Raw genomic sequence first — 23889 nt, 5'->3', positions numbered from 1 at the left:
ATTAAGAAGAATTTAGCAACAGGATAATGTAACCCCCGGCCTTACAGCTTAGTTAGTAGGAGACAGGTCGTTACAGAGTGGTATCAGAGCAAGTTTCATACTTCCTTACACGCACATCAGCATTGTACCTGCAGCTTCCAAGTAAGAACATCTCTCACTTTATATATGTTTTGTTTGTTTTCATGCTCCTAGATAACTAAAGCATGCTTACATATATGATAGCATCTAACACGATAGTAGTAATTATGTAATATGATTGTATTAGTTATGTATGTCTTCTATTTCTTTAGAGAATGGTACGAGGACACCCAGCTAGAAAGACACCAGCTACTGAGCCTCAGCATGAGGCAGACAGCTCAGTGCCTCCTCCAGACCTTGCAGAGGTAGTGGCTCAGTTACAGAAGCAACTAGCTGAACAACAACAGGAGATAGCCACTTTAAGGGCTAACCAGCAGAACACTCCTATTGTCACTCCAGAACCTAACTTAGCAACCCCAGTAGTGATAGAGGTCCCACCAGTCCAACCTGCAACACCAGTAGCCCCAGCAGCAGGGGCAATGAGGGAAGCCTATCTGATCTGGTGGCAGAAGATCAAGCCAGAGAATTTCTCAGGCACCAGTGAACCATGGGATGCTCAAGCCTGGTTCAAAACACTGGAGAGTACGATGGAGCTTCTGGACTGGCCAGAACACGAGAAGGTGAAATGCGCCTCTTTCTGCCTGACAGGAGACGCACGTATGTGGTGGGAGAAAATAAAAATGAAGCGCCCAGTGAATCAGATAACATGGGCCGACTTCGAAAGAGAATTCTTCTAGGAGTTCTTCCACATGCGGGTCACAAACCGCCACTACGACGAGTTCACTGAATTTCGTCAGGGCAACCTTTCAGTTGAGGAGGCCGTGAGGAAATTCAACAGACTGACTCGTCTATGCCCTGAACTGGTCAGCACTGAAAGAGAACGAGTCCGGTTGATGCTCAAGATGTTGAGGCCGGAAATAGCAATGAATGTGGCCAGCGGTGTTCGTAGGCCACAAACTATAGAAGAACTAGTGAGCAGTGCTCTGACCACCGAGCATTACCAGAACAACATCAAACAGCAGAAGCAAACCGTTTCAGAGTCTAAGGGCCAAGGAGGTTCAAGTACTCAGAAGCACCAGGGCCACAACTCTAACTGGAAAGGGAACTCCAGCAACAAACGTAAGCCAGGGAGTTACCCAAAAGGAGGACCAGCTAGTAAACAGCCTAGCTACCCCAAGTGCTCTACTTGTGGGAAATTCCATCCCGGAATTTGTCGCAAGGGCACACGAGGATGCTTCGAATGTGGCCAAGAAGGGCATATGACTAAGCAATGCCCGAACAAGACCAGTCTTCCTACACCACAGCCGATACAATACGGAGACAAACCAACCCAGTTACATCAGATGTAGGCTGCAATAGATGGATCACACATCAGTCAAGGCAGACTAGAAGCCCCCTCAGCCATGACGAATGCGAGGATCTACTCACTCACCAGAGAGGACGTAGCGAACGCCTCGACAGTTATTACAGGTCAGATTAGTATTTTACAGCAAAGTGCAACTGTCTTATTCGATATTGGGGCAACCCATTCTTATATATCCAGGGCATTCGTCGAGAAGTTGGCAATACCCCCAGAGGTACTCAGTGGTCAGTTTTTGACGACGCTGCCTTCGGGAGAGATTATGGCATCCACACACTGGCTCCGAGCAGTGCCTGTCATTATAGCAGACAAAGAGCTTTTTGGTGATCTGATAGTATTAGATATGGCCGACTACGACGTCATTTTTGTAATGGACTTCCTGATCAGATACGGTGCCTCTATCGAGTGCCGTAAACAGAAAGTCATATTCCGACCTGAAGCAGGAGTACAATTTGAGTACAACGGAGAACCAAAGAGAAAGGCCAAGAAGTTTCTCTCAGCTCTGAAGACACAGAAACTACTGGATTCGGCATGTACGGGATTCCTAGCACATGTAGTCAGTACTAGCCAGGACAAGGACAGAAAGCTAGAGGAGGTCCGAGTTGTATATGACTATCCAGCAGTCTTCCCTGAGGAGTTATTAGGCCTAGCACCAGACAGGGAGATCGAATTTGAGATAGAACTTGTTCCCGGTACAAATCCCATCTCTAAAGCACCCTACCGCATGGCTCCAGCAGAACTGAAGGAACTTCAAGAGCAACTACAGGAGCTGCTTGACAAGGGCTTCATACGTCCTAGTCACTCACCATGGGGAGTGCCTGTATTGTTCGTGAAGAAGGACGGGAGCATGCGCCTGTGCATAGATTACAGAGCACTGAACCAAGTCACGATTAAGAACAGGTATCCTCTTCCCAGAATAGATGACCTGTTTGATCAGTTAAAGGGAGCAGCAGTGTTCTCTAAAATAGACCTCCGGTCAGGATATCACCAGGTTAGAGTTAAAGCAGGTGATATACCCAAGATGGCTTTCAGGACCAGATACGGACATTATGAGTTCGTAGTCATGCCCTTTGGCGTGACAAATGCTCCAGCTACCTTTATGGACCTTATGAACAGAGTATTCAGAGAATACTTAGACAAGTTTGTTATTGTGTTCGTCGATGACATTCTTATCTATTCAGGAACTCAAGAAGAACACGCAGAGCACCTTAAAATAGTACTGCAGATCCTCCAGCAAAACAGCTATACGCCAAGTTTATGAAATGTGAATTTTGGCTCGATCAGGTATCCTTTCTGGGTCACATCATCTCCAAGGATGGTATCATGGTAGATCCCAGTAAGATAGAAGTAGTGAGTAACTGGAAAAGACCTAAGAACGCCAGTGAAATCAGAAGCTTCCTAGGACTAGCAGGCTATTACAGAAAATTCGTAGAAGACTTCTCCAGGATAGCCTCCCCATTGACAGCTCTTACCAGAAAGAACAGGAAATTTCAGTGGACAGAGGACTGTGAGAATAGTTTCATGGAGCTAAAAAGAAGATTGACCAGTGCTCCTATTCTGACTCTGCCAGAAAACACAGACAACTTTGATATTTATAGTGATGCCTCTAAGTTGGGACTAGGAGCGGTACTGATGCAAAATGACAAGGTGATCGCCTATGCCTCCAGACAACTCAAGGAATGTGAGAAGAATTACCCTACTCATGACCTTGAGCTTGAAGCAGTTGTCTTCCCTCTCAAAATTTGGAGACATTCCTTGTATGAAGCTCAGTGTAGAGTGTATACAGATCATCAGAGTCTGAAGTATTTCTTCACTCAGAAGGATCTGAATATGCGACAGTGCAGATGGCTCGAACTGGTCAAAGACTACGACATAGACATCCTTTACCATCCAGGAAAAGCCAATAAGGTGGCAGATACACTTAGCAGGAAGTCCAGTACTGCCTTATTATCCCTAGCAGCTATGTCACCGCCCCTACAAAAGGAGATTGCAGATTTCAGACTCGAACTCATAGTTGGACAACTCTCTGCTATGACATTAGCCTCTACCCTGCTTGGTGGCATCCAGACAGCTCAGGAGCAGGACCCTGAAATTCAGAAAATCAAGCAAGGGTTAGCAGAATCAGAGAGGGGAGAGTTCAGAGTATCCGATAGTGGGGTATTGTATTTTGGTGACAGACTATGTGTTCCGGATCAGGAAGAACTACGGAGGAAAATTCTACACGAGGCTCACAGGACTCCTTAAGCGATGCATCCTGGCTCCACCAAGATGTATCAAAACCTGAAGAAACGTTTTTGGTAGCCTGGGATGAAAAGAGACATCACCAGATATGTCAATACCTGTCTGACCTATCAGAGGGTCAAGGCAGAACACCAGAGACCAGGAGGAGTTCTGCAGCCTATCCAGATTTCAGAGTGGAAGTGGGAGGATATTTCCATGGATTTCATAGTGGGACTACCCAGAACCACGAATGGTTTTGATACCATCTGGGTAATAGTCGACAGATTGACTAAATCAACCCACTTCTTAGCTATCAGGATATCCTACTCCATGGAGCAGCTAGTTCAGTTGTATTTTAAGGAGATTGTCAGACTGCATGGAATCCCACGGACCATCATTTCAGACAGAGACAGTAGATTCACATCACATTTCTGGGAGTGTGTACAGTCAGCATTAGGTACCAAGTTAAAGTTTAGCACAGCCTTCCATCCTCAGACAGATGGTCAGACGGAGCGAGTAAATCAGGTACTCGAAGATATGCTCCGAACATGTGCCCTAGATTTCAAGGGAAGTTGGTGCAAATATCTGAGTTTAGCAGAATTTGCATACAACAATAGCTATTAGGCCACCATCGGCATGGCACCTTACGAGGCTCTCTACGGGCGAAGGTGTAGATCTCCAATCTGCTAGTATGAGAGAGGTGAACAGAAGGAACTAGAACTTCAGACAGATCTAGTAGCAGAAACCACAGCAGCAATACGACAGATCCGCCAGAGGATAGAGACAGCTCAGAGCCGCAAGAAAAGCTATGCTGATACACGGCGTCGACCCTTAGAATTTTCAGTTAGGGATACAGTATTTCTCCGAGTGGCTCCCATGAAGGGAGTAATGCGTTTTGTGAAGAAGGGCAAATTAAGTCCCAGATATGTGGGACCATACCTTATCACTAGAAGAGTTGGCAAGGTAGCATATGAGCTAGAGCTACCCCAGGAGATGTCAGCTATCCATAACGTGTTTCATGTCTCTATGCTGAAGAAGCATATCCCAGATGTCACCCAGGTGATTGAGCCCCAGTCGGTACAAGTCCGCGAAAACCTCAGCTATGTCAGTCGGCCTATTCAGATAATAGACCGAGCAGTTAAGAAATTACGAAATAAGGAGGTACCATTAGTAAAAGTCATTTGGCAAAATCACACAATAAAAGAGGTAACTTGGGAAACAGAAGCTAGTATGAGACAGAAGTACCCAGAGTTATTCTAATTTCGAGGACGAACTATTTATAAGGTATGGGGGATTATAACGTCCGGAAAATTCTCAAAGTAATTTTAGAAATATTCTATGATTTTTTTGGAATTTTAGGATATTTTTATGGAATTTTTAGAATAGCCGAAGTAGCAAAAATAAATGAAAACATAAAATAGCTTAAGCGAGAATCGAATCCGAGACCTATGGACTCTATGTCATATAGGGTGATTCTAGTAACCAAGGGGTCCCAGCAGGGGTGTGCTGAAAGGAAAGGAGAACAATTATATTTAAGGTTTAGTTGGGTGGTATTAACAACTTAATACAAATAGAAAATTAAGAGAGGAGTTATTATTTTTAACGACAACTTCTCCTCTTCCTAAAACCCTCACACGCCGCCCCCTCTCCTTCTCACTATCTCGGCGCCCAAGACCAAGAAGCCTAGGGTTCCGCCCCTAGGATCATAGGAGCACCCTCCGACGACGATTCCGGCACAAGGACGCTCCCCTCCGCGAGAAGGAAGCATAGACGCAAGAGGATCGTCGAAGCGATCATCTTCTCCGGAAACCTAGCGATCGGATCGTAAGAAAATCTAGCGCAGGAAGTAAGAAACCCCTCACCTGCAGTATAAGTAGCTCTTTTCACGTTTTTATGCCTTAGTTTAGTTGTATACAGATTTTCAGCACATAGGGTGTGAATTAGTGCACACCAAATGTTTGATAAAATGTTTAGCTCAGTTAAATGCAACATGTGCATTTTTAATAGCTTAGATAAATGCAATATGAGAATTTTATAGCATACTTAGTTTTGCTACAACTATGGGACTACGGTCCAATGGGTGGGCTCCCACAGTCGCCTCTAGGTTCAGATAACCTAGCTCTAGGTTTAGATAACCTAGAAATAGCAAGATTAGATAATTCAGTTATAAAACAGTATTTTACTTTTATCAGTGGCACTGTACTGGACTTCAGTTGTCCTTGGGTTGGGCTCCTATAGTCGTCCCTAGGTTTAGATAACCTAGTAAACCCTACTAGATTTGAGATTAGCTACCTCAGGTCTAGTTAGGGATGCGCGCATAGCAAGTACAGTTGTCGGGCCCATCAGCAGCATGATTAGTATTTCCATCTATTTATGATAAATAGTTTTTCAAAGCTTCACAATTTAGTTATGTGATTACAGTTCAGAATTCGTATCAGCTTAGCATTAGTTTAGTTAGCTATTGTATCAGTTTAGTTCTACCTTGTTGATACTAGAAGATATTGTCGTGATCAGCTTTTGATTTCTATGTTTTGTATGATAGTATGTCATGCCATGCTCTAACATGTTCAGTATATATTTCAAATAGCATGTTTTAAAAGCATAAATCGCATCGTATGCATGTTTTGTGAGGTAGATGGTTTCTTATTAAGCTCCCAAGCTTACAGATACTTCTTTTCCTTATACTGCAGATAAAGGTAAAGGAAAGATGGATTAGTGGAGGCTGGAGGACAATGCAATGAAGATGTGTGTGGATAGGAACTTGGAATAAAGATCTTTGGAGAAACTAGCAACTTAAGAACTTAGTATTTCTTGTAGTGTTACTTTTCTACACTTTTAGTTAATTAAGTGTCTTGAATTGTAATAGTTATGCTTAGATTACTGATTATCATGATCTTAGTTAGCTAGCCAGGAGTAATGATAGGTCTAGTAGCTTTGTTTTTGCTTATAGAGTTGATATATGTTATTTGAGCACGAAACAGTGCTGAAATCATACTTCTGATACGAAATCAGAAACCTCAATTGATCAGCCGATCGATTGGAGGCTCCTCAATCGATCAGCTGATCGATTGGGCAGCTTGTTCCGCGAACAGTAAGCTCCTGGATCGATCAGCCGATCGATCCGGTAGCGTTCTGTCGCGAACAGAGAGCTCTGGAATCGATCACTGGATCGATTGGCCAGACTGGATCGATCAGCCGATCGATCCAGACGGGACCCCCGTGCACAGTAGCAAGCTGAATCGATCAGTGGATCGATCCAATAGCTCCAATCGATTGAGTGATAAGCTCAATCGATCGGGAAGCTAGATTTTGACTAGAAACCTTTAGTTGTAGCTTCTTGGCCATGGGGGATGAAAGATATGTCATGTGTACCTTAGATCCCATCCCTTAGCACATGTAGAACAAGGAAATTGCATTAGCATAAAGAAAAACTTAAATTAGATCAGTTTTCCACACATTAAGAAGAGTTTAGCAACAGGATAATGTAACCCTCGGCCTTACAGCTTAGTTAGTAGGAGGCGGGTCGTTACAACAAGAGAGAGCACAAGCAAGAGAATAAGAATTGATGCATCATGAGGCCTCTCCTCCCCTTCTTTTATAATACTCGCCCAAGGCAAATAAGGAAAGATTTTTACAAAAAATTAAAATTTTCCTCTTGTTTTCCTTTCCTCTTTTTAATTCCTTTTTTTTCCTCTTAATTGATTGAATGGTCGGCCCCTTGCTTGGGCACCAAGCAAGGGTGGTCGGCTCTTAAAAGAAGAAAAATATATCTTGTAAAAATTTTATAAGTAAAGAAGGAAAGCTCTTATAAAATTTTACAAGCTCTCTTTTAATTTCCTAATGTGGATGTTTTAAAAAAGGAAAATTTTAAAACAAGTTTTAAGATTTAAAACTTCTCATTTAAAATTTTCTTTTTTAACATGGTTACAAAAAGGAAAGTTTTAAATTTAAAACTCTCTTTTTAAAAACCATGTGGATGGTTAAAAAAAAGGAAAGTTTTAAAACTTTTAAAACTTTCTTTTAAACCATGTGACCTAATTCAAATAAGGAAAGTTTTATAATTTTGAAATTTCTCTTTTAAAACTTGTAGATATCTACAAAGAGAAGATTTTAAGAATTCAAAACACCCCTCATACTTTGAATTATGTGGCCGCCCCTTTCTTGCTTGGGCACCAAGCAAGAGGCCGACCCCTTTGAGGAGGAAGTGGCTGGCCCCATGGCTTGGTCACCAAGCCATGGGACGACCCCCTCTTGGACACCAAGATGGGCTTTTCATGAGTGGATATGAGGCATTAATGAGGCTACGATAGGGACCTAGAGGAGAAATTGATTTTGGCCTCCCGACGAGCTCGAGTATCCCGTGTTCGCCCCGAACACACAACTCAAGTTCATCAATAATAACTCATTCCACTAGAGAGTTATTATTGCACTACCGCACCAATCCCAAATTACATTATGAACTCCTTCTTATCATGAGTGTGTTAATCTCCCTGTGTTTAAGATGTCAGATGTCCACTAATTAATTGAGTTACTGACAACTCACTTTAATTAATATCTTAGTCCAAGAGTAGTACCACTCAACCTTATTATCATGTCGGACTAAGTCCACCTGCAGGGTTTAACATGACAATCCTTATGAGCTCCTCTTGGGGACATTATCAACCTAGATTACTATGACACAGTTTCCTTCTATAATCAACAACACACACTATAAGTAATATCATTTCCCAACTTATCGGCCCTATTGATTTATCAAGCTAAATCTCACCCTTTGATAAGTCAAAGAAATAAATCACTACAACATTTTTCACCAATGGCAACGTCCAAAAAATGTGGCCTAAAGTATAAAAACCGTTGCCTTTTCTTTAGACAACGGTTTTTAAACCGTGGTATAGTCAGCCGTTGCCTTTTGTTTAGGCAACGGTTTTACTAATAATTCGCAACACTATAAAAAAAACCGTAGCCTTTGATGAATATTAGCCAACGGTTTTTTAATCATTCTATGGCAACGGTTTATGACCGTTATCTATGATAGCAACAGAAAAAATCGTTGCCTTTGATTGCAACACAGGAAAAACCGTTGCCTTTGATTGCAACACAGGAAAACCGGTGTTATTGATAACAACAGAGGAAAACTGTTGTTGTTGATAGCAACAGAAAAAATTAATACTGAAAATATACCAATTGAAGAAAATTATACCAATTAAAGAAAAACATGCTCAAAATATATTAATCATCCACATACATATTGAAGAAAATTAAGTACATTGTTATCCAAAACAAAATATTATAATACTCAAACAAATATACTAATTAATAAAGTATGCATCATCTTCATCTACATTTGTCTTAATATTTCTCTACCTTAAACTTAAATCTTTGCACACAAAATATAAAATCATTTGTCATCTATCATTACTGATCAAAACATTTGATCTGCATCCACATTTGACCTTCATCCACTATCAGTACTTGTACTAAAAAATCAAGCTATATAGCATCATCTTCTTCCGCTTCTATGTCCAACATTTGATCTTCATCCACATGATCACCATCCATATTAGGATCCTGTATATAAAAGTTAAAATATTAATACCTCACCAATCATCATAAGTAATAATTGAAAAATCATAGCTACTAGAGAGTTATAAATGTTGAATAAATTATTAGATAAATGTTGACTCATGGTGATGACGTGACTCATGTTGAATGACATAAATTTACAGTACCAAGGACAAGATATGAAGATCTAACTAATAACTAAATTTGGAGTCTATTGAAGGATGCAATAAGTCAAGAGGTTACGTGCAATAAGTCAAGTTAACAGGTATACCAAGGATGCAATAAGTCTATTGAAAAAGGAAATTACCACAAGTTATGCCTTGAGTGCATAAATATTTGAACAAATTCCAAAAATATTTATTTAATATGAACTTCATTTTTACCTTGGGATTATTTGGAGCATGAGTTGATGTGGATGAACGTAGACCACTATTAGCATCACATGGAGATAACAAAGCTGCCAAAGACTCCATGTCTACTCGAGTCATTTTGATTTAACATGGTCCTTAGAAGAAGTTGAAATTTTTGCTCCATTACCGCCATCTCTTTACTATGTTTCACCTCCATCTCTTCATGTTTCGCTTCTATCTCGTGCACCTTATCAGTTAAATGTTTGACTTCATTAGCATGCCTTTTCTCAATTTCTGCTATTTCTTCATTTCTTTTTAAGAGTGTAGGTGTTGTAGTTCTTCCATAGCATCGCACTCTTCCTGGCTTCTCTTTGCCAAATACAGTCTTAAAAGCCTCAGTAGAAGGTACACTAGAATTTTCAATCAAGTCTCGAAGTTTTGTCTAGCAATTGTATAAGTAATGTTAATTGTGATAGTGAATAATTACATTTGACATGTAAAGCGTAGAGAAACACTTACAATTGCATTATTTGTTTCTTGATCTAGTTGTTTTCCTTTCTTTCTCTGTCGAGTTTCAATGAACATTTCAGCTTGAGTTGGAGACTCTTTATCCTCATTGCTTGCACTCTGCAAGAAGAAAACAATGATTTAAGCACTAATTTTAGGCCAATTTAAATGTATGCTTATAACAAATAGAATAGAATACCAATCTCTCCTTTATACAAGCAAAACTTATAGGCCCTGCACGGTGTCTCCATTTTTGCTGAGCAATATTTTTAGCATTTTGATCACTTATTTCCTAAATTCATCAATGAAAAATGAATTTTATCAAACATGGAAAATATAATATAAAATATTACTTAATTATAAAATTATGTATCTTACTTGAATGGTTTCAAGTCTCCAATAATCCATCAACACTCTAAAGTGTGCTTCTGGTATGTCTTGAGGACGATTTTTCAGCCGCTCGCGCATGGTTGTATACTCGGTGAAATGATTTTTCTTAATCCAACATTTATATCGCCTCCAAGCATCATTTATAATACCATACACAGCCTTCTCCCCTTTTTCTGGAATGATGTATTTTTGCTGCCAAGAAAAGTAATGCAGTTATAAAGATCTAATTTATAAAAATACAAAAACACACATGTAGTAGAAACACAAAAGTAAAAAAGTTGATACATTGATATAATTCCATATGTGTTGTTTGTTTGGTATAGCTTTCCAATTTGTGTAAGTAAGAGGACACAAATCTGCACTTCTTGCTATTGTTCCCAAGAAACTACTAAGTTGAGAAACTGTCTTCTGGTCTGGTCCAACGGGTTCTCCTTCTTTATTCAAGATGATTTCTTGTCTATCATTTATCGATCGTTCATGAACTTTTTTACACAATGTATTTCCTCGTTTTCTCTTCGATGTTGCCCCTAATTAACATTATGAATAAACAAGAAATTTCATATTTTCATAATGTCTAAAATAAGCAAAGACACTTAAAACACAAATGAGTTAAAATCAAAAGTTGATATCCCCTTAAACTAGAAAAAATGTTACCTTCGGTTGTATTGTCATTAGTATCCTCATCTTCTTCATTTTCAAAGTTGATATCCCCTTCAACTTCTTGTTCTATGTCATTTTCTTCACTCTCTTCATCTTCTAATTCCTCTTCTTCAAGTTGATCCCTATGGTTATTAATATATTTTTCAAGTGATATAGCAGGACACTTTGAAGTAGCCTTTGGCTTCTTAGAGGCTGGTTGTTCTTCCGTAGATCCTTGACCATGATCTCCTATTGTATTTCTCAGTTGTCTCTTCAAATTATTTGGACAAAATCTATCATTTTGGTCATCAAACTTCTTAGATGATTCAGGTTGGACTAAAAATGCATGGTTATCAAGGTCTTTTTGACTTGGAATGTAAGTAGATCCTCCAACTTCGACTTCACTTCCAGTGGCTAAGGATTGCCTCATCTGGTCTTGCTTTTTGTGGTGTGTTTGAGTAGATCTTCCTACTTGGACTGCACTTCCAATGGCAAATAGCTTCTTCCTCTGTTCTTGCTTTCCATGTTGCATCAAAGTAGATCTTACTTCTAACTTTTCTTGCTGCATTCTAACTTCTTGAACTGCACTTGTAGTGCTTAATGGCTGCTTGCTTTGGTCTTTCTTTTGATGTTGTATTTGAGTATTTCTAGCTTCTTGGATGCCACTTGCAACAGTAGAATTTTTCCTTGGCTCTTGATTTGAAGTAGATTCTTTGTTTTTCTTCATATTTTTGGCACCTTCTTGAATTGCACTTGTAGTGGTCAATGGCTGCTTCCTTTGGTCTTTCTTTTGATGTTGTATTTGAGTATTTCTAGCTTCTTGGACTGCACTTCCAGCTGTAGAATTTTTCCTTGGCTCTTGCTTTGAAGTAGATTCTTTATTTTTCTTCATATTCTTGGCACCTTCTACTTTTACTTTATACAGTTTGAGCAATTCAGCACTGGACTTAACTTGAAATTGATGAGGTTCAATATCAATTCTCCTGTTCATTTTTCTAAAAAAGGAAAAAAAACCAAAAGCACATAAAATGATTAAAACAATAACATAACAAGTGAGACAATGTATGAAAAATTAAGAACAAAAGCACTGGAATTAAGAACAAATTTCTGTAAACAAAGAGACTGGTGATACTATAAGATAAATAATATACTGAAGGATCAAATTGTCCGGACTAGGTCAGAGAGGGCTCGACCCGGACTGAGTCAAGAAGCTGGATCGGTCGGCAGACCGATCCAGTGAAACCTTGGACACCTGATCGGTCTGCCGACCGATCAGGAATCGATCAGTGGCTACTGAGCGATTACTGATCGGTCTGCAGACCGATCAGAAATCGATCAGTAGCCTACTATGATTTTACTGATCGGTCTGGAGACCGATCAGGAGGCTGTAAGCGCAATGGAAGAGCGACATCTGATCGGTCTCAGGACCGATCAGATTAGTGCCTGATCGGTCTCGGGACCGATCAGATTAGTGCCTGATCGGTCCGCAGACCGATCAGAAGCTGCGTGCATTTGGAAAGAGCGACATCTGATCGGTCCATCTAAGATCCCAACATTTAGGATGGGAGCTTGCTAGATAGGTGAAACTACTTAATCATCTGGCCAATCAAAATGCAATCTGGAAAAAAAAATCTTGGTTTGCAAAAAATAAACACACTCACCTGCTTGAATAATGTCACGAGGTCACCACCAACACAATACTCTAGAACCAGCCAAGTTGAATAGTAGATATTAGAAATTTAGAACAAATAAAGTAAAGAAATTATTTGAATAGCAGATAAGCAAATATTAACAATTTGGAACAAATAAAAGATACTCATTGTGTTTAAATGTCTGGCGCAAAAAGTGACAAAATTAGTACAGATAGACTAATTAGTTACTATTGAATTAACAAAATAAAATCAGTACAGATAGACTAATCCATGGATTCCGACAAAGTGGCATCAAAATTTAATTGATCTTCGGATTCCACCATATTTGACTTAAGAAATGGATTTTCAATAACCGTCGCCGGCATATCATCCCTGACCAACTCGACTTCATAATTGGAATCAACTATAGCTAGATTTACAGCATGATCTGACGGCTCGCTTTGATATAACTCCTGGGCATTTGAATTTATATCATCTTTCATATTAAAAAAGTCTCGTGGAACGGTCTTCATAACATATTTTCTGTTAGCATCAAAAGGATCTTCAATATAGAAGCATTGGTGGACCTGAGAAGCCAACACAAAAGGATCATCTACATAACATCTCTTATTGAAGTAAACACAAGTCAACCCATACTTGTCGTTCTCAACTTCATACCAATCACATCGAAATAACACAAATTTAGAACTACCATAGTAGTCCAGTTCAATTATTTCAATAATTGATCCATAGTATGCTATTGGTTTTGTTGTTGGATTTTCATCTTTAGTGCTAGCAAAGCTTTGGGTCACTGACACCACCGAAACACCACTATTTTGTGTCTTGCGTTTTGCATCACGTTGCTTTGTATGAAACCGGTAACCATTAATGACATAGCTAGAAAAACATCTTGCAATTGTATTTGGTCCTCTAGATAGCTCCTTAAGGTGGTCAAGTACATCATCCATCAAAGCACGATTTTTGAACCACTCAACGAAATCTTGTCCTTGACTCTTTGCTTTGCTCCACTTCTTTCTTTTTTTAACATTTGTAATTACGTTTTCATGCTCCCTACAATTGAAATTGCATTGTTAAAATGAATGTTAAATACTTTTAACATAATTAAAGCCAACAACCAATAGATTTACTTACCTAATGAATTCTTGAACTTCATCATGATTAAACAAGATGTAACGGTGGGCTTGACTCCTTAACTTATATTCCAGAGAAATTACTTTTGCACTTCCAATAGAATGACCAATGCTAACTTCATAAGGATCACATCTATCACTATTCCTTGTCATTCTATTAAGCCTTGTTTCTACACCACCATGCAAATATCGTGAGCATAATGTTAAGCATTCCTCAACCAAGTATCCCTCAGCAATAGAACCTTCTGGTCGACTCTTGTTACGAACATAACTCTTCAATTTACCTAAATATCTTTCTGGAAAGTACATCCATCGAAATTGTACTGGCCCTCCTAATTTTATCTCATCCACTAGATGTATAGGCAAATGAACCATTATATCAAGAAAAGTAGGAGGAAAAATTGTCTCCAACTGGCAAAGTGTTTCAGTAATCTCTGATTGCAAGATATTAAGATCCCCCACGTCAATTACTTTTTGGCATAAGCAACGAAAAAATGAACAAAGACGAATTAAAGGGTGGGAAACCTGGTTGGACATTGTGCTTCTCACAGCTACTTGTAGCAAGTAATGTAGAATGAAATGTGCATCATGACTTTTGTAACCATAAATTTTCTTCTCAGCAACATGAACACATCTTGAGATGTTTGACGCACAACCATCTGGTATTTTTGCTTTCTTTAAAACACCACAGAAAATAGTCTTCTCATTCGGAGTCATGGAGAAACATGCTTTTGAGAACATTATATTTTTACCTTCATTTGTCTCTTTGGGATGAAGTTTCTTTCTAATGCCCATGTCTTGTAAGTCAAAACGAGCTTTTTCATGATCTTTTGTCTTCCCTGGGATATCCAACAAAGTCCCAATTATATTATCAAATATATTTTTCTCTATATGCATCACATCAAGGTTATGGCGCAAGCTATTGTGCTTCCAATATGACAACTCAAAAAAAATTGATTTTTTCTTCCAAGGACCATTGGTAAGTTTTTTTTGCATCTTTCCAAAGACATTATTGAAGTTTTCTAATAATTCTAAGGTATCTTTCCCTTTCAACAAAGTTGGTGGAGGCCTGGATTCTTTTCTCCCATTAAAAGCCCTTGTATTTGATCTATATTCATGATCCATAGGCAAAAAAACACGATGATCCATATAACACATCTTTCGACTATACCTCAAATAAGTTGAATTAGTGTTATAATTGCAACAAGGACATGCTAATTTCCCTTTTGTACTCCACCCACTCAACATAGCATACCCAGGAAAATCACTGATAGTCCACAATAGAGCTGCTCGCATTTGAAAAGTTTGATTTAGTGAAGAATCATATGTTTCTACTCCTGAATCCCACAATAACTTCAACTCCTCAATCAATGGTTGGAGGTACACATCAATGTTATTCCCTGGTGATTGCGGGCCAGGGATTAATAAAGATAGCATAGCATACTCAGCCTTCATACACCACCAAGGTGGAAAGTTATATGGTATCAAAACCACAGGCCAAGTACTGTGAGACACATTCATGGATCTAAAAGGATTAAATCCATCACTGGTCAATCCAAGCCTTATGTTTCGTGAATCACTGGCAAAGTTAGGATGGCATTTATCGAAGTCTTTCCACGCCTCTCCATCCGCGGGATGCCTTAACTTTCCATCCTTTGAACGCTCCTCTTCATGCCACCTTAATGAGCCAGCTGTCTTTGAACACAAAAATAACCTTTGAAGCCTAGGAATCAAGGGGAAGTGTCTCAAAACTTTACCAGAAATTTTGTAAGCTTTCTTATTTTCCTCAAGTTGGCGATCTCCTTCAACATTCTCAATCCATCGTGGAGCTCCACAAACATGGCAAGAGGTGTCATTCTCATGATCTTTCCAATATAGCATGCAGTCATTAGGGCAAGCATCAATCTTTTTATAATCAAGCCCCAAATCCCTTATCATGCCTCTAGTTTTGTTTAATGAATCGGGAATATTCAATTGAGGCATAGATTCTCTCAACAGCACTAATAAAGCATTGAAAGATGCATTACTCCAACCATGAAGGCACTTCAACAAATACAGTCGAATAGTGAATGACAATTTAGTGAAGTTTTTGCAACCCGGGTACAACTCTTGCTTTGCATCTTCAAGTAGATTATAGAACTTTTTAGCATCTTCATTAGGGCCTTCACCAACTCCATTTTCTTCTTGTGCCACATCTCTAAATTGTTCATACAATAGTCCATCAATATCATCAATTGCATCCTCTCTATCATCCATATCACCATTGAGATCCATCAGGTTTATTAGCCCCTCACCATGACGAACCCAAACATCATATCCTTTTTCAAATCCGTATCCAATTAAATGATCAAGCACCACTGCCCTTGTCCTCCAAAAAGCATTGTGGCATTTAGCACAAGGGCACAAAATCTCTACTCCTTGGGGGTTTCCTTTTGTGTACGCATAATTTAGAAAAACTTCAACACCATTAATGTATTCTGGGCTATATCTTGGTAATTTCATCCACGCCTTGTCCATCGGCTTCCTTAGGATAGCATCAAATAAAAAAGGATAAGGAATATTTACTTGTATGCCAATATGTAATGAAAAGCTATGACATTCTTAAATGCCATGAATATGATGTTGAGTTATATTTACTTTTCCAAATCATTTTTTGTCATAGCACCTTACTTGTTCCCTGGTCAAATGTGCTGTTGCAGTTAAAACCTAGAAAAACATCTATTATAACAAACATCTAAATTTAATGTGAAAGGGTTATATACTGTTCACTATGAGACTGGTGGTTAGACTAACATAAAAAAGAATAGTAGTGCATCCTGTACACAATAAAAGACCATATTCTATAACACTAAGCATAAGGAAAGAGGTTCAAGAATGCCTGCATTCTCAAATATAGGTAAGGTTATCAGACAGATATTGTTTTGGCAATGTATGACCAATATAAAGAGTAATGTATTACATGTTACAGAGAACATTACATGTTATAGAGAACAATATAAACACTACAACTGAGCTCAAAGGCGATTTTTAACAATCTTATTAAAGAATAAATCATCATACCTATCTTCACCATCAAGTTGTGTTTGTCCTAACTATTTGGGTTGGCTAGATGAATCTTATCACTAATAAACTATCAATTGTTTATCTCAATTGAGCTCTTTGCAAAACTATATCACTACAAATACTCAAGTCAAGTAAGTCTCTTTGTATTATTTTGTATTATGTCGACTATTGTTTTTCTTTGGCATATCTATCTCTTAGGTCTTCCACTCTAATTCAACCTATAGAATCAATTGGTGAACTTAAAACATGTAAAAATAAAATTCCATGTAAAAATTTAGTATCTCAGCAAATCACATAAGTGTTGAAGCACCTAACCAATACAAAGGTGCTATACTATCTCTTTGGTTCTTGTTATTTTACTGGGAAGAAAAAAAAGGAAACAAAAAAGAAGGATGCAAAATTAACAAATAAAATATGACATAAAAATCAAGTTATTTGCAGCTGGCAAACTTAAAGGTACATGATTGAAAAATAGAACCACAGAGTGTTGGATCTAATCAGGTGGCTTAAGACCTTTTAAACCAAAGTTACAGGCTCATGAAGGGCTCAGGCCAAGTTACTAAGTTCTGATATTCTAGAATCTAGATATGATATGAACTCATAAAGAAATCATGGTTCAATATAGAATGGATTGTAGTTGTGCTTTTGTCACTTGGTGAATTGCAATTTTTACAGGTAAAAATAAAATATATATATAAATCTGAGTCTTATTTTGGAAATGTTAACAGAGTTTATCTTATTTAGTAATATAGTTGCAAAAAGTTCAGCGAAAGGATACAATACATGTTGTTACACCCATATAGTTGGGATCAACATGGTTGGTGACGTTGACGATAATAAAGTTGACTTGGTTATTATTCAATTGAAGATCATCTTGCTGTTTTATAAAAATAAACATGATGGTTCCAGGAAACTTATCATGTTACAAGGTTGTAACATGTATAAGGAGTATTTAGTAAAAAGTAATTTGTCATGATAGATTCGGCTAAAGTCATGATTGGATTAGATGTCTACATAAAAGGGCGATACATATCAAAACTTTCAAGTTCCAATTGCTTTGTCCAAGTTGATATTTAGGGGATGACGAGAAGGCACTTCCCTCAATATCACAAGCATACTCAATAATGCTTTCTTATATCAGGGAAGCTTTCTTATAGCAGGGAAGGGAATCTACCTTCCCCCTTTTACTTGAAAAGAAAAATTAATGCAAACAGTGAATAAAAAACATCTCCTAAGCATTATATCAAACAATTATTGTGCACATTACTACAACGAAGGATCTGGTGATAATGAAGTAGTGATAATCAAGCAGAGACTGAAATTATAGTTGGATCAAGGGCGCAAGATTTCCACAGCATTTGCAATCAACAAATAGTAAAATTGAAACAACCTACAGACCTCGCACCTGCTTCAAGGCCACCCGTTGCCTTCTCAATCGGAACTCAAGCCGAAATCTATCTGCTCTTCGTCCTCTCCCTCGTAAGGGATGCGATCAGGTCTCAGGACTGGTGCAAGCGGCCGACTTGCTGTTTGTTAACCAGCTACTCCAAGCGAACCCATATAAACATGGACTGGTGTAACCGGGGGAGACGACGCTTGTGCCGGCGGGGTAGACAGCAATTTTTGGAGGGTGCGTGGGAAACTTTATGCCGGTTGGGGGAAATTTTTGACGACGCTTGTGCCGGTTGGGGGAAATACGCGCGCGGGTAGCGAAACTTTAGGAGGGAAAAGAAAAAAAAAGTAGGGAAAATAAAAGGTCGGCCAAAAAAATAGTAGGGAAATGCGCGCGCGGGTAGCACCCTTACGGTGCTAAATATATTTATATATAATCAATAATATATAAACTTCTAGTAAATTTTAATATAATCAATTTATTTTCATTGTCTTAGTGTAAACGCTTCTTTGACTAATTTCAAAGTCAGTTTCTGGATACACGGGATTACTCTGCTTAGATCAAAAGCCAGGTGACTTTACAGACACGGGAGTTAATCCAGGCACCGGAGCGGGCAGAAGGTTTTTTTTTTATTTTTTATTTATATTTTTAAGATATATTATATGTATTTAATTTTTAAGATTTTAAAATTTATGTGTTCGATTAAGGTTTTTTTTATTTATATTTTTAAGATATATTATATGTATTTAACTTTTAAGATTTTAAAATTTATGAGTTGGATTATAATGTATTTGAGTTAATAATTTTTTTTTTTAATAGTTTCTGATTTTAAAATTTAAGGGTTAAATTATAATAAGTTTAAATCATTAAAAAAATAGAAATTTTAGAAAAGGAAAATAAAAATAGGAATTTTATTTTAGAGAACAGTTATTAATCGTTGGAGAAAAATTTTAAAAAAAATCGTTGCCTAATGTATTTTAAGAGAACGGTTTTTAATCATTGCAAAAAAATTAAAATAAACCATTGCCTAATGTATTTTAAGAGAACGGTTTTTAATCGTTGCAAAAAAATTTAAAAAAACTGTTGCCTAATGTATTTTAAAAGAACGATTTTTAAACAGTTGCAATGAGAGGCGTTGCAAAAAATAAAGAATATTGTAGTTTAAACCGTTGCCTAATGTAGCGCAACAATATTTTAAAAAAATATTAAAAACCGTTGCCTAATCTATTTAGTATAATTTTTTTTAATAAATGTATTTTAGAGAACGGTTTTTAATCGTTGCATATTAAAAAAAGTTATTAAACCAACACTATTAAAAATCGTTGCCTGATGTACTTTAAGAGAATGGTTTTTAAGCCGTTGCAATCAGAGGCGTTGCCAAAAATAAAAAATGTTGTAGTGAATACTAAATATATGTGCTTGTTATTATATTAGGATTAAGAGCACACCCTTCCATAATAACTAAGGTCCTGTTCTTTTATTAAGTCAGCATAAAAGGAACTTACCTTAAATGGTCCTGCAAATACACTCAGAGTGTACTAGTGTAATTTTATAGTTAAGATAAACTAATACCAAATTACACTACGACTATTCCAATGATTTGTTCCTTTCCATTTAGTCGTGAGCTACTGTTTATAATTTATAAAGAACCGATAACATTATCTTCTGTGTGTGACACCATACACCATGTTATCTATAATATAAATTAATTGAACAACTACACTTAACATATAAATGTAGATATTGACCAATGTGATTCTTAAATGTTTATACAAAAGCTAGACTTTTAGTATACACTCTAACACAAGCAACACAAAAACATGAACACAAAAGATACAATATCAAATAAGAATAATGCAAATTAAATAACTTTACAACAATAAATCTTTGCTTCAATCACTTTTGATTACTTCTGTTTTCCTTTTGAAAGTATGAAACTGCAACAATATTCTCCTCTAAAACCCCCAAGAATCGGCACTGAAATTCTCCATGAAAATCCTCTTTTATAGGGTTCAAGTCTGGACTAAAAATTGCCTAACAATCAACTGCTAGCTCTTATTAGTCGATTTCTCTACTTAAATTCGAATACTACATCTACAAAATGACTATTTCCAACTTAGCATCAACCACAACAGTCAACTGTTATTCACTGTCAGTCGACTATTGTCGCATTAGTTGAGTGTCTCGACCAAGTTTAAAATTTTATATTCATTGCAACGGTGCCATTAGTCAATTGCTCATCCAACAGTTGACTAATATGTAACAAACCCCCTTAAAGTCTCTCATACCTCGAACTCAAGTTTAGTCAATCATTAATCCATAACATTCACTGATATATCTCTGTTTCAGCCTTACCAAAGCTAAATTCTCACTTTATATAGTTTTGATTAACCTCAATTTACTAGGATTTTCTTTGCCTAATATCTAGTCAACATTGACCAGTCATGACTTTCTTTGTCAAACATTTGATCCACCTTGACTTGTCAGACTTCACTATTCCCTAGTATCTGATCAATCTTAGCAGCCCGGAACTTCTCTTCTTATACTTAAATCCGATCAACTTTGACTCACTCACGTCTTATGTCAAGTATTTGATCCATTATGATTTACTTAGACTTCGTCTTTGCCAACTTCCTATTGGACTTTTAATCAACAAGTATCTAATCCTCAATGACTCTCTTGGACTTTGCCTCTCATGTTAACACCCTATTAAACATTTAATTATCAAATTTTTCTATCAACCATCATCCACTTGGACTTCTTCACTATAAGTATTTGGTCAATCTTGATCTACTTGATTTTTTTCTCTCACATCCATATTCAAATCAATCTTAGTCAACCTAACTTGAGCTTGATTATACGAACAATCTCCTCCTTCAACAATCTCTCATTTCACTTGAACATCTCATTTTCATCAACAAAGATATTAATCAAATATCGAAACTCAATTCAAACCAACTCGAGGATAATCAACTTTAATCAGAGGTTGATTGCACCAATATTTCTTTTATAATATATAGGTGAAACTCTATTAAAATTATTTTTGAAAAAAGATAATTTACTTTTTTTTTTTGTTTGGAAAAGGTAGTTAAAGTTTATGTGTATAATTTACCATGTTGCTTAGAGCGAGACACTCACAAATACAACATGGACTAAACATGACTCTTACAAATAGATTTAACTCTTAGAATATAAGTAATTTTTTATAAATTTTGAACCATCATGAAACATAGCAAATTTATTTTTCAATAAAACTACCCAACAATGTTCACGACTTTAATATCTTGTAGTGATAATGTTGAATTATTCACCTATGATTTAGTGTTCAAAGCAAGCAAGCATGGACTTCGAGCACTCATGGAATACAAATCTTTGCCAAAAAGGAGAATAATTACTAAGTGGAAGGATCACAATTCATAAGGATTAATCACATGACTAATAATAAAGATATTAACCAAAAACTAATAATTTTACACATCTTCATACAAAGTAGCCCACTCCATTGTCATGTAGAAGTTGTCATATTCTTGCAAATAAATTAGTTCATCTTTTCCCTTGCTTCCAAACTCCGATCCAACAATTGGTCGGTGGCTTGCGTTGGAGAAGCTCGAGCTTGGGCTACCACTTCTATTGATGTTGCCTCCACTGAAACAATCCCCCATTGACAACTTCCTTATCTCTTCCTCAGCTTCCTTTAGCTTCTCCTTCAGATTCATCACCTAAGCAAGTCGATCCTAAATCGTTAAAACAAAAATAACTTGATAATCATAGTGATGATGTCGAATCAACATTGATTCAAAAATCTAGATCAATTGAAATTGAGTACCTCGTTCTCTAGGTGGCATTTCTCAATTACGGCCAAGTCGTGTGCCATCTTCAGCTTGACAAAGGCCTCCTCCACCTGCTTGCTCTTGTGTCGTGCTCGCCGGTTTTGGAACCAGACAGCGACCTGCTTGGGGTCAAGACCAAGCTCAGCAGCCAAGTGTACCTTCCTTCCTGACTCCAACTTCCTCTCATCCTTAAAACTCATCTCTAAGAACTTCACTTGCTCCTCGCTCAACCTTCGCTTCTTCGCCTCTTCTCCCTTCACCTTCTTCCTCCTTCTCCGAGCCCTTATGTCACCTAATAATTATTTCACATATACACTTAGAAAGGCCAAGGAAAAGAACACCAAGCTCTTGGAATCCATGCAATTAATGAAGATCGATGATCAAAATAAATAAGACCAAAAGAAAATAAAAAGAACCTTGAGGGGACAGCTGAGATGAGAGTTCAGATTCTATGAGAGAGGGCAACACCATCTTCTTTTCCACTCGACTAATGCTAGATTTGCTCATTTTAGACTGTAAATGAAACCCTAATCAAACTAGTCTTGGAAACGAGGAGGAAGAAGAAAACAAACCCCCTTGGGTGAAGGGATGGATAAACACTGGAGGCTTATTTATAACTGATATGCTAAAATGAAGATGCCCAGAAAAATATGATTTGAATTTTCAAGTATTATGCAAATGCATTAAGGGAGACTGCACACTAGTTTAATCATCAAAGAGGCCGTATTTGAGGAGGGGGGACGAAGGAGGAGAGCCCTACAACGAAGGACACTTGTTGCTTGCTGGTTGAATGGAGGAATGGGTTCATGTTTTGGGACCGGGAGCATTAACTTTAGGACCACCATTCATGTCTCCCAAGGTTATCTCTTTAACTTGTCTCCTTTTCACAAATATCAGCATAGTTTTTTTAAGCAGCAGATTCCTCTCTTTACCGTAAACTTAAAATTCATTATTAAACTTCATGGTTTGCATTGATCATCCACGTTATTCGATCTACTTTATTCTCTGCATTTTAATTGTTCATGTACCACACCACACACACACACACTACCTTACCTTGCTTGTTGCTTCAAGCACAAGCATTCACATTACAGGTTTGCAGACTTTTGATGGAGAAATGGAGAGGAAGAAGACGATACATGTTGAATATTCAGCACACGTGGCAGAAGGGCTGGCTAGTTGCAGGAGAGCAGCTCTAGTACTCCTGTGGCACCACGTGTTTGAATGCCTTTGAGTTTGTTCAAGTGTAAGGGCTGCCCCTCACTCACTCACTTATCTTAATGAATTAAATATATGAATAAAAGATATAGAAAAGTAATGAACACCATGAAGTAAGTCAGAAACCCTAGCTAGTTCTACTAGCAGAGAGAAAGCTGGCTTTCATGTGGCTGCCAGTCTGATGTGTAAATGTGTGTTATGAATCAAAGCTAGTAGGGTTTGGATGATAAATTAATTAATTAATTAATTAATTAATATGGAGGAATAATATAGTAAGATAATAATTGTGATGGATGTGTTGGATTCCCTACCTCACATGCATGCCCAACGAGGGTTAGAACCTTAAACAAATTCTATGACATCCTTGTTTCAGACAGCACTACTCGCTTGCTTTGTTTCCCATTCTCCAACTGTTGTAAGTGCCACCAAATTAATATTCCCATGCCCTAATTACAAAATTTTGTAATGAAGTAGAAAAACTAAAGAACAACTAGCTA

At 37.6% G+C, this 23889-nt stretch overlaps 2 protein-coding genes and 1 pseudogene across 2 annotated transcripts; all 3 read right to left on the bottom strand.

Moving 5' to 3' along the window:
• Positions 1 to 9148: 9148 nt before the first annotated feature.
• On the bottom strand, positions 9149 to 12097 carry LOC121995095 (annotated as a pseudogene).
• Positions 12098 to 13021: 924 nt separating this feature from the next.
• Positions 13022 to 16405, bottom strand: LOC121995094. Its single transcript, XM_042548925.1, has 2 exons — positions 13890 to 16405; positions 13022 to 13808 (listed from the first exon to the last, which is right to left on the bottom strand). Exons 1-2 carry the CDS (start codon positions 16403 to 16405, stop codon positions 13022 to 13024), a joined length of 3303 nt encoding a protein of 1100 aa, XP_042404859.1.
• Positions 16406 to 21715: 5310 nt separating this feature from the next.
• LOC121994241 (homeobox-leucine zipper protein HOX14-like) lies at positions 21716 to 22854 on the bottom strand. Its single transcript, XM_042548344.1, has 3 exons — positions 22591 to 22854; positions 22171 to 22466; positions 21716 to 22063 (listed from the first exon to the last, which is right to left on the bottom strand). Exons 1-3 carry the CDS (start codon positions 22679 to 22681, stop codon positions 21815 to 21817), a joined length of 636 nt encoding a protein of 211 aa, XP_042404278.1. The 5' UTR covers positions 22682 to 22854; the 3' UTR covers positions 21716 to 21814.
• Positions 22855 to 23889: the final 1035 nt, after the last annotated feature.

Source organism: Zingiber officinale, chromosome 6A, assembly GCF_018446385.1.
Source record: "Zingiber officinale cultivar Zhangliang chromosome 6A, Zo_v1.1, whole genome shotgun sequence".
NCBI classification, from domain to species: domain Eukaryota; kingdom Viridiplantae; phylum Streptophyta; class Magnoliopsida; order Zingiberales; family Zingiberaceae; genus Zingiber; species Zingiber officinale.
Note: the sequence above shows the minus strand (reverse complement) of the source record. Positions and strands in the feature narration are given on the sequence as shown.

Coding starts and splice junctions, on each gene's coding strand:
- LOC121995094 (XM_042548925.1), bottom strand. CDS start 16,405: ATGGACAAGGCGTGGATGAAATTACCAAGATATAGCCCAGAATACATT. Junction 13,809..13,889: donor GAAGTTCAAGAATTCATTAG/GTAAGTAAATCT, acceptor TTTCAATTGTAG/GGAGCATGAAAACGTAATTA.
- LOC121994241 (XM_042548344.1), bottom strand. CDS start 22,681: ATGAGCAAATCTAGCATTAGTCGAGTGGAAAAGAAGATGGTGTTGCCC. Junction 22,467..22,590: donor ATCTCAGCTGTCCCCTCAAG/GTTCTTTTTATT, acceptor AATAATTATTAG/GTGACATAAGGGCTCGGAGA. Junction 22,064..22,170: donor AATGCCACCTAGAGAACGAG/GTACTCAATTTC, acceptor CGACTTGCTTAG/GTGATGAATCTGAAGGAGAA.